At 45.7% G+C, this 11,556-nt stretch overlaps 1 protein-coding gene across 10 annotated transcripts in view; it reads right to left on the reverse strand.

Moving 5' to 3' along the window:
• Positions 1 to 434: 434 nt before the first annotated feature.
• The window catches only part of rbm47 (RNA binding motif protein 47), a 31,430-nt gene continuing 20,308 nt past the window's right edge, over positions 435 to 11,556 (reverse strand). For 5 of the 10 annotated variants that reach the window (XM_083693341.1, XM_083693339.1, XM_083693340.1 and 2 more), the window contains 6 exons: positions 8,377 to 9,241; positions 7,858 to 8,197; positions 6,885 to 6,908; positions 5,864 to 6,073; positions 4,034 to 4,224; positions 435 to 3,826 (listed from right to left, as the gene is read on the reverse strand). In XM_083693341.1, coding sequence (XP_083549467.1) covers positions 3,575 to 3,826; positions 4,034 to 4,224; positions 5,864 to 6,073; positions 6,885 to 6,908; positions 7,858 to 8,197; positions 8,377 to 9,210 — 1,851 coding nt within the window. In that variant the 5' untranslated portion in view covers positions 9,211 to 9,241 and the 3' untranslated portion in view covers positions 435 to 3,574. The remainder of the gene's footprint in view (positions 3,827 to 4,033; positions 4,225 to 5,863; positions 6,074 to 6,884; positions 6,909 to 7,857; positions 8,198 to 8,376; positions 9,242 to 11,556) is intronic. The other 5 variants (XM_083693343.1, XM_083693345.1, XM_083693344.1 and 2 more) reach the window with 5 other exon arrangements.

Raw genomic sequence — 11,556 nt, forward strand, 5'->3', positions numbered from 1 at the left:
GCAGCTAGAAAAGTTACAAACTACAGGAGTAGTGTGGGTGAAATGCTGGAGATGGAGATCAAAGCAGGTGTGCAGAGGGAGTGGGAGAGCGGAGGTGGTCCGCACGACTACACTCACGTGATGAGTCACCTGACCTTGTCTGAGACCTGTAGACTCCTGTTAGCTCCCAGAGCTAATGCCTCAGCTTTAGCTCGGTGGGCTAATGTGGTCTTGAGGCAGGCAGGGGACCCAGGTTCAGAACCCAAACCCAACGCAAAATATTAACTGTTAGAATAATACATATAACAAAACACATAATAAGAACTTTGAATGTTCAAAACTATTGGACGCTTTGGCAAAAAAAAAGAAAAAATATATTTTTTGGTGCTTTTTTGTTGTTGCGTTTTATCTCTAAATAAGGCATATAAAGGAAAGAAAAAAATGTTTACTCTTGGAATATATTATACCATTTCTTCTCACTTCATACACAACACACGTAATGCATATATTAAATATATCCTGACTTTTGTCAACATACAAGAACAAAATAAAAGTTAAACTTATCAGCAGTTTTAAAAAAAATCCAGTTTTCTTTAGATAGAAGCTAAAGTGGCAAAATGAGAGAGAGAGAGAGAGAGAGAGAGAGAGAGAGAGAGAGAGAGAAGCTGAGGATACGATTAAAAACTGTCCCTCTCCTTCAAGTTCATAATTATTCTCTGCTCTTTACAACCAGACCTAAGTCCATTTCAAGATTGTGTTTTAGAAAAGCAACACATCTAACAAAGACGCTACAATCAACCAAAAATCTCTCTCTCCTTCTCTGGCAAACGAGGAAAATAGTAAAACAATGAGATCGGGAGGGGACATTCAGTTTGAGGTTCTCAGATCATACACACAAAGATCGGACTTTCTAAAACATTCTAAAAACGCATCTGTGCCCACACAGCTAGTTATAGTCATAACACACAGTCGCTTTTGATGTATTGTCTTATAAAATTTGTGCCATTCTGGAGTGTGATGTCTTCATTATCAGCAGCTCAGACTTTAAAAGAGTTAAGTGTGTGTGTGTGTGTGTGTGTGTGTGTGTGTGTGTGTGTGTGTGTGTATCTGTGTGTCTATTTCTCTTAGGCAGTTTTCCAGTTGGTTTCCATTAGATAAAGATAGGCTGTTCGTCTTCAACACGAAACAGATTTTAAAAAGTGCCTGTTAAACATTCTTGGGGGTCATTTTCATGTTAGCTTCGTTGGAGAAGAAAACCTCACTCTCTCTCGCACACACGCAAGGATACACACACACACACACACACTGAAAACACAACCCAAAACAAAACCCAGTTTTCACAGAGCAAACGACTGTAAATATCTCAACCTTCATCTGATCATGGCAATCTCTTGCCTTTTATAAATACAGTTAAGTGCACCTCGGTCAAACAGTGTTGGAGGACGAGAGAGAGAGAGAGAGAGAGAGACATTGGTACCACAGATACGATGGAACAACAAGTAAGTAAGTAATAACATGTCACTGCTAGACCATTCAGACTACAGGAAGAGGTAGACTTGTCACTTCTGACCACAGACAATCCTAAACCATCTTCCTGACAAACATGTCTGAACCAAGATTTACATTTTTCATCAACTCCTGGGGAGGGGGGCCAATATCAATTATTATTGATATAAAACCCCCAAAAAGTGTAATTCAAACCCTGGTCTCAACTGTACCTCTGGTTCACAGACAACATGAATGGAACAGAACTTCAGTACCATGCAGACATCACAGGTCAAGGTCTGTCAGCCTCTCCTCTCTCCCTCTGTACCACCTGTTCCATTAAAAATGCACTGTAGCCGAGCCCAGAGAGGCACGTACAGATCTCTAGAGAAAAGGCACAGCAGTCGAGCCCAGAGAGGCACTTCCAGATCTCAAGTCGAAAGGCACTGCAGTCGAGCCCAGAGAGGCACTTACTGATCTCAAGTCGAAAGGCACTGCAGTCGAGCCCAGAGAGGCACTTACTGATCTCAAGTCAAAAGGTACTGCAGTTGAGCCCAGAGAAGTGTTACAGTGGGTACAATTCAAGCAGAGTGCAGGCCTTGGCCTTAGACATTAGCCTAGCATTTGCTTACGCTGCAGCGACAAAGAGCAGTCCAATCCCAGTCCCAGAAGGGTTGAGAGCGTCCGAAATAAGAAGGTCTCTTCATCTCAGTCCATATTTGTTCACCATACGTTATATCAAACAATTCAAAACAATACTACCACACATCAATGGAAAAAAACAAGATAAAACAGTTCAGTCTTAGTCTACTGGTGATACAGAGTGTTCTGTGATATGGTGTCGTTGGACAGACAACAAATATATCCGAAAATGGCCACAAGATATTGATAATCCAGTTGTTACATTTCTACATTGGCAACACTATTCCAGTTTACTTCAGATTTACCCTCTAGTGCGGGCCTAACATGCTGACATGGGCCTGAAAAACTATCTTTAGCTGGCAAAGGTTCGCTGGATGAAATTTGGTGTGTGTTTGAAAAGTTTTAAAATAGAAAGGCCCTTTGTTTTTTGTCGAGGTTTTTCAGATGAAACGCAAACAGGGCAAAGTGAACTTAAGACAAGGCTCTTTACAAACTTCATAGAACATTCAAAAAGGCAAAAAAAGCTCAGCTCAATAAAACCAAAAATACCCATCAAGAAGCATATCCATACAGTATCTATAAAGCATCCTCTCGCCAAACATGGACATACAATATCAGCAATGCCTAAAACATGTAGAAGTCTCAACAATACTCTATGTTAATGAAAAAACTCTTAGAGTACAAACTCTTTTTAAAACTTTTTTTCTTTTTTTTTGTCTTTTTTTTTTTTAAAACCTTTTTACTCAGTAGTTCCTGTAGTATTTTTTTTCCATTTTAATTTTATTTTATATATATATTTTTTTTGTTCAAGCTTTTACAATTTAAAAAGTTAAAAACATAACATATATTTTCTCTCTTTTTTTTCTACTTCAGAGAACCAAAAAAATACCCCAAAAATAAAGACACCTCAAAAAGAGAAACAGGACTTCTCTTCTCATAAATACTTAAGTGTACCTTCAGTGTTCTTGTTGCCAAGGCAACAGGGGTTGGAGGGTGGGGCTGATGGAGTGATGTCATAGTGGATTTTGTCTGTCAGGAGGTCTGGGGGGGGGGGGGGAGCTTGGTGAATGGCCCCCCTCAGTAAGTCTTGTCGGTGTTACTTCTAATCTGTTCGTCTGTCTCATTTACTCAATGGGACTGATGTTTTATAAATATTCTGGGAATGTTAGGTGAATCTGGGGGCGTGTCAAGACCAGGAAGTCTGGTCACGGAAGTAGGGCAAGTGGGTCTGGTTGGTGAATGTTGAACAGATATTGACCAGACGTTACGTTTCTGTGTCCAGTACAATGCGTTGAACAGACGTTGAACAGACGCTGAAAAGACATTGTGTAGGGGTTCAGTAGTTCTGCTAGAAATTTTACATGTTCCTTAGATACGAAGAAACACATGTAAGACGTTGTTGTTTAGATGTTGAGTTGTTGTTGAGCAGCCTGTGTTGTTGTTGTTGTTGTTGTTGTTATTCCATAGCTCATCCGTACGTCTGGTAGATGTCGTGCATGGGGACCTGGAAGGCCGTGGCAGGGAAGGCCTGAGGCATGGCGTAGCCTGCGTAGCCTCCGTAGGCCGCCGCTGCCACCGCCGCATTCTTCTGCAGCGCTGCCAGCGCCGCCGTGTTGGCGTAGTTAGCGATTGGCATGTAGCCTGCTCCATACAGGCTGCTGGCCGTGGGGATACGCTGCACGTTATGGGCCATGGCGTACACTGGTGTGATAGGACGACCCTGAGGGAGGGAGGGAGGGAGGGAGGAGAGTTACTCAGTGTTATTCATAGAACTTTCATGATCAATCTAGTTTCCCTGGGTGTGCCCTTTTTGCTACAGTAGTTATATCTGGTATGTATGTGTGTGTGTGTGTGTGTGTGTGTGTGTGTGTGTGTGTGTGTGTGTGTGTGTGTGTGTGTGTGTGTGTGTGTGTGTGTGTGTGAATACCTGGAACTGTGGTGGTGGTGTGGAGACTGCAGGTATGACAGTAGCAGCGGTGGGGGCTGAGGCGTGTTCGTGCTGCATTGCAAGAGGGTTGATCAGGTGTTCCACTGCATGCATCTTCCCCTCCTCCATCAGTTTAGCTGCCGGGGCCGTAGAGAACATGGGGTACTGGCCCCCGAGAGCTTGCATGGCCACTACACAGAGAGAGAGATAAAAACATAAGAGAGAGCCAACACACACACAGACACAGACACAGACACAGACACAGACACACACACACACACACACACACACACACACACACACACACACACACATACACACACACACACACACACACACATACACACACACACATATACATACACACAGACATACACACACACAGACATACACACACACAGACATACACACACACGCACAAACACACAGGAATGAGACAGAGAGAGAGAGAGAGAGACAGAGAAAGACAGAGAGAGAGAGTGAGAAAGAGAGAGAGAGAGAGAAAGACAGAGAGAGAGAGACTGAGAAAATTAAGAAGTTCCACAAGTTGGCGTCAGCGTCTGTGTTGGTCAGGGGTGTGACTCGGATTAAGATGGAGCTCAGCTCTGGATTAAAGCGCGTGCGCACACACACACACACACACACACACACACACACATACACACACACACACACACACACACAGCGCCGCCAACACAACATTGCTTATTGTTTCAGACGGACAAAAGTCCTTTCAGGCTTTTTCCTGATCCTCTGATTCCAGAGACTGGGATTGTGGAATCAGCCCCAGATTTGGGTCGGATTGTTCCAAAAAGAGCAGGAGGAAAAAATCCACTTTACCTAACACACCCCTAATCAACAACGAGTGATGTGAATCAATGAGGTCACATAGTCCAAAGTTCAGAGATTGTGAAACTCAGCCAATCTGAGGGGTTTAGGAACAATTTACAGACAACAACAAAAAAACAGTCATCATTGGTTATGAGATAGGGTTTTTTCTGGACAGAAGAAGGGTGTTAACAGAATGGACAGAACAGGGAGAGAGAAGGTGAGCGAAGGAGGGATGTAGAGAAAGAGAGTTTGAATGTGGAGGGCATGCAACTCAACTTTAGTCCAAGAGGGGGCAGTAGTGTCTCTGTGTTTAGGGAGTTGGTGTTGCTCACTGGTAATTTTCCTGAGGTGACGAATAAAGTAGTATCTATCTGTTCCAGTGGAGGCTGGTGAAGGTAGAAAATGGAGAACGGGCTCCGATTTCTGCCTCCACCATCCTCCCCTGCTCTGTTCCCTGCAGGGTGATCTACAGGAGTCCACCGAATTGGAGAACTATCTTAATCGTTTATCTTTCATCATAGTTTAAGCTCCAGTTCAATTACAGAGCAAACTGGAGCCCTCTGGGACCTGGAGTTAAGATGTGGAGGAAGAGGAGATAAGAGAGGAGGAGTAAGGGAGCGGACAAAGGAGAGAGATGATCTTTCCTCCAACACAAGGGGAGAGTAGAGAAAAGATCTCGGGATGAGGGACGGTCATCACTATCTGGCCACGCTAGAAAGGACGGAAGTACGGTACTTTACAACCGCAAACATTATTTTATCCTCTAATCCTAAACCGTATCCTTACACTTCCCTTTCGCCTATGCCCTGGATCAAGACCCTTGACAGATCTTCCCTCTATCACTTCATCAATGCTTTTGTCCTTTCTAACATGGCCATCTCGTGACTGCCACAGCTCCTCAAACACAGGCGAAGGACAGAGAGAGGACGGCGGTGGGTGGTTAGACGGGGTAGTTTAAGGGGTACGAGAGGGACGAGAGGGTATCTCTGTCTCACTGACTTGTGCCAGGCTTGATGCCCACAGGGTTGACGGAGGCGGCCAACTCCTGGCTGAGCATCAGCTCATAGGTCTTGTCGCCCTGCTTGGCCTTACCCTCGTGGTACCGGCTGTAGATGCCGCGGCCGGCTGAGTAGCCGCCGAGATAGGACCCCCGGGGGCCAGGGGTACGGCCAGCAGCGGCAGCGCGACCCCGCCCTCGCACAGTACCTGCTTGAGATACAGATGACAGGGGAGGCGCTGTTTAGCACGGGTAGGGTGGGGCAATAGGAGGGTAATTTCTAAATGTTTTGTTTTGAGGACTGTTTAGACTGTAATGGCCAGGAAAACGTTGTGGTTCCTTCAATGTTCTTGGAAGGTTCCAGAAAGGTGGGAATTGGTATTTTTCTCTAAAAGGTCTAAGGGTATGTACGGGAGGTTCTAAGGATATTCCCCTGACATCGCTACGTAAAGTTCTATGAAGTTATGGGAATGTTATGGTGAAATGTTACCACTCATATGCCAAGTTCGCTATTGAGTTCTCAGATAAAGGTTATGTTCAAGTGTGTTCTGTCTAGGACTAGAACTGGTGGGTTTGGTTTGCTTATGGTTCTGTCTGTAGTCTTTTCACATTTTCTTTTACATTGTTGTTGGTAAACTCAGATCTCTAGATAGTCCTCAATAGTCTGAAGACTGTATCAGTTGACACTCTTTGGGCATGTTTTGGAAGCAGCTATGAAGTTGTTCAGGTCATCAGTTATAGCACTGATTAGGGTGTCCATGGCATTCGTGTGGGGTTTTACAACACTAGTAGAGAAAGTCTGAGAGAACTCTAAAGACTTCCAGCGATAGTAACATATCCTGGACTCCCTGACATTTGTGTTCAGCTGTGTTCTGTTCAATGTCCTAGTAAATACAAAGAAGGAGTGGTGGAACAGTAGGAGAGGAAGATGTTATAGAAACCAAAGAGTTTGTCACATGACAAGGAAGCTTATTGTTCATTGAAGGGATAAGGAGTATAGCCAATAAGGATGTGAGAGATTACCATTGCTCTGTATCATTGGGCCTCCTTTGGAGAGAAAACCAAAACACAATGATTGTGAAAGTCTCAAAGAGATTTGTCTTGCAACCACCCAAAGACCATCAACAATCAAATCATTACAGGTACTGGGCTTTTGCATTCAACGCTAATCCATCAGTAAAGATTCCCTTTGTTTTACTTATCCGGTTTTTCAAACAATTGATCAGTGATTTTAAACCACAAAACCCTCATCAAGGTAAGGATTTAACAAGCATTTATCACACATGATTCTATTCATTACATATTCGTAGACTTTATGTTCATCTACTAATCATGATATTTATTGACGGGGTGTATTCTTTATTGTCCCCCAACTTGAAACTCAAAACATTCACTGCTATTCACTGCTATTCACTGCTATTCACTGCCCAGAAGGCTTTCCTCATTTCCTTGTATCCTCTCTCCTCACTTCCTTCTCATGGTACATTGGAGGAGAATATCTAAGGGGAGGAACCTTGGATGTTCTCATCCCATGCGTTTTTGAGCAGGAAGCGAGAAGAGAGGATGGAAGGAAGTGAGGAAAGACTATTTGGGGGACACAGGGACAATCTACTGGAGCCTGGTAGCTGGATCTGCCCTATGTTCCCTCCAGTGGAGGCTGGTGGAGGTAGAAATCAGAGGTCAGGCTCATTGTAATGCATGCAATGGAATGAGGAAATGGTGTAAAGGAACAGAATGAGGAATGGTATCAAATCACATTCCATGTGCATTACATTGAGCCTGTCCTCCGATTTGTATCTCTACCAGCCTCCCTTGGTTCCCTCATGCCTCTAATCCCTCAGCTAACTTAGCTAGCCTTAACCTAAGCTTAAGCTAACATAGGGCTGAGGGAACATTGAGCATATCCCCCAATGGGAGTAGTTGTCTCTAGCAAAGCTACCAGGCAAGTAGACAATTACTGTAGATGGGTACAGAAACTGAAGGTGTGAGGACTCACCTTTGACGAAGTAGTCTCTGTTGGGTCCGATGAGGGTGTTGTAGGGGTAGCCGTAGTAGGTCAGTGTGTACGGGTCACACTGGTAAACGTAGCTCTGCTGAGTGGGCTCCGGCGCCGCCACCGTAGGAGCGACCCCTTTAGACGCTTTCTGGTAGCGCGTGTACTGCTCTTTGTCGACAGGCTTGGCCAGGGTCACCTCGATGCAGGACCCCTCCACCTCGGTGCCGTTGAGGTGGTCCATGGCGACTACGGCGTCGTCGCGAGAGGAGAAGTGCACGAAGGCGTAGTCGCGGATCTTCTTCACCCGCTCCACACAGCCGGGGTTCCACTGGCCGAACACCTGACACACAGAAATGTTTGCTTTCATTCAGACGGAATTCCGACTGAAATGATCTTCACTGTGTTAGGCAAACGCTATTTGAAAATCAATTAAAGAAATACGTACAATATGATATTCTTTTAAATCAATCAATCAAACACTCAATCAACCAACCAACCAATCAATCCGTAACAGCCCACCTGTCTCAGTGTCTCCTCGCTGGTCTCCATCATCAGGTTCCTCACGTAGAGAATCTTCACCGTTTCCATGACGTCCTCATCCACGTCAATCTCTGGTTCGGCCCAGTCCACGGCGATCTGGTGACCCCACAGCTGGATGCGGCCCGGCATCAGCTTCCGGCGGGCCATGGCGGCGGCGCGGTGCGACTCGTACTCCACGAAGGCGAAGCCGCGGTTCTTCATCTTGTCGGCGGCACTGGCGTAGACGATGACGTCCAGGACGCCCTCGGTGACCTTGGACACTTCCTCGAGGATCTCCTCGCGTTTCTTGGTCTTGGGGATCCCCCCGATGAACAGACGGCAGTTGTCCACGGAGCAGCAGACCCCCAGCAGGCGTCCGGGTCGCACCTCGTAGTTGTTGAGCTCTCGGACGGCCCTCTTGGCCTCGTGCTTCTGCGTGTACATCACGAAGGCATAGCCGCGGTTCTTCCCGTCAAAGTCCATCATCAGGCGCATCTCGTAGATCCGGCCCACCGACTCGAACACAGGTACCAGCTCATCTTCGTAAACGTCCCGGGGGATCTTCCCCACGAAGATCTCACAGCCCCGCGGCGGGGATTGACCGTCCCAACCGGGCGGGGGGCCGTATTTCCTTTGGCCGTTCTCCTGGACCATACCGTAACCGGTGCGCTCCATCAGGGCGATGAGAGCTCCCTCATTAGGGGCGCCTGCCACGCCCTCGGGGGTTGTGATTGGTCCGTGGAGAGGGTGGTGGGCGGGACCGGACGGTATGGAACTGGCGGGGGCGGAGTTATTACTCATGGCTGAGGAGGAGGCAGGATCTTCGGCTGTCATTCTGACAAAACCATCCAATCAGATCTGGGGCCTGAGAGAGAGAGAAAGAGAGAGAGAAATTGAGTCTGCTTTAATAAGAGACAAGACAAATCATTGAAATAATATATCGTCATATCTGAGTAGAAGGAGAGAGCTCAATTAATCATGTCACTCTTAACAGCTTCACAGAGTGGGACATAATATATATGTCACAAAATAAAGAAGTAATATTGCTAAATATGTCAGTATTTAATAACAATGAGAACATGGTGTAGTAAATAGAATAGAGAGAATGACATCCATAAAGAATGATGTCTATAAAACCATGAATAGAATAAAAATCATGGGTACTTCGACTACATTGTCTAAATATGTGTTACAATATATGGAAGAATATATGGAAGAATATATGGAAGAACATATGTAATGATAATGAATGAGATCCCATCCAATATGGCCTCCATAAACCCAGAAATAACACAGAGTCATGGCCCCTATATCCTTTATCAGTGGTTTTTACAGCCTTGTTTTGTTGAGTCCCACAGATCCTGGTCTGACCTTTGACTGTGTCGGAGAGAATGAGGGGTGGTAAACCTCTGCTCGAGTACGCCTGGGTGGGTCACATGCTCAAGGGTGTGTGTGTGTGTGTGTGTGTGTGTGTGTGTGTGAGAGAGTATGAGTGAGTGTGTGTGTGTGTGTGTGTGTGTGTGTGTGTGTCTGTGTGTGTGAGAGAGAGTATGAGTGAGTGTGTGTGTGTGTGTGTGTGTGTGTGTGTGTGTGTGTGTGTGTGTGTGTGTGTGTGTGTGTGTGTGCGCTAGAGGTGGAGTTATGAGTGTTGGGTAGGGTGGGGTTAAGCTCTAAGAGGAATGTTGTGTAAAATATGACTACACACTGTGACCCAGCAGCATAGTCATCTACTGCTGATTTCAGACAAACACCTGCAACACAAGTTGAAACCTGCAACACCATTCCTCACCAGAAGAGGGGGTACTTTTGCTGATCCTGGTCTGAAGTAAGTGTGTGATGTGTGTATGTCTCTCTCTCTCTCTCTCTCAGTGGGGGAAATGGGAAAATAAGAGAGAGAGAGAGAGAGTGTGTGTGTGTGTGTGTGTGTGTGTGTGTGTGTGTGTGTGTGTGTGTGTGTGTGTGTACGTGCGAGTAAGACAACCAAAGCCAGTTCACTAAGGGTCACATTCATATATAGAAGGAACAGAGAACAATCAGAAATCGGCTTCCCCTCCATAAACCTCTTACCCTCTCTAACCCGTTTCCCCCACCACACGCCTTCACAACGTGAAAAAATACAAAACTATTTAAATCCCCAACTCACCACTCTTAATACAACAGTGCAGCAATTAATGAAAGCAAACTGACTACAAAGCAAAATACCTTACCAAACCAAACCTGGTCACGTAAGCAGATAGGTGTGTGTGTGTGTTCCTGTTTGTGTGTGTGTGTTTGTGTGTGTGTGCGTGGACTTTGACAGAGGGGAGGTGAGGCCGTTTACAAAGGTAAAGCGGTTACAAAGCAACGCCACCATGGCAACACACACACTCGCTCGGTCTGACCCAATATCCCACCCTCCCACACCTGCCACACACGCACACGCGCACACACACACACACACACACACACACACACACACACTTGTCCAAGGCTAGAGGGCTTAGAGCTGCCTCCAACCTCACTCACACAGAGAGGGATGGGCAACACAACCTGAGAGAGAGGAAGAGAGGAGAGACAGAGGAGAGGAGAGAGAGAAAGAGAGTAGAGAAGAAGGAGAGGAGAAAGAGAAAGAGAGTAGAGAAGAAGGAGAGGAGAAAGAGAAAGAGAAAGAGAGTAGAGACAGATAGAGAGAGAGAGAGAGAGGAGAAGGAGGAGAGGAGAGAGAGAAAGAGAAAGAGAGTAGAGACAGATAGAGAGAGAGAGAGAGAGAGAGAGAGAGGAGAAGTAGGAGAGGAGAGAGAGAGAACGTGTAAGGGTGAGGTTGAAATGATGGAAAAAAAGGGAAAGAGGAAAAAATACATCCTCACCATGGTATTACCAGATACTATCTTTAGAGGCTTGTGCGTTGCTGCATCCTGACCTGGTACAACTTGACTTTCCACAGATCCACGCAGATAGGAGTGTGTGTGTGTGTGTGTGTGTGTGTGTGTGTGTGTGTGTGTGTGTGTGTGTGTGTGTGTGTGCGTGCGGACGTACAGATAGGAGAGCAATCTTTGCAAAGCTATGAGGACATTTGATTGTTAGATAGAGGTTCATGTTCTGAATGTAACTTCTAACAGCGACAATAAAAAAAACTGTCAGCCAGCATCATACCGGAATAGCTACCTTCTCGACAACTGCACTTCTGAAACTCTGCATCCT

Source organism: Argentina silus (assembly GCF_951799395.1).
Source record: "Argentina silus genome assembly, chromosome: 21".
NCBI lineage: Eukaryota > Metazoa > Chordata > Actinopteri > Argentiniformes > Argentinidae > Argentina > Argentina silus.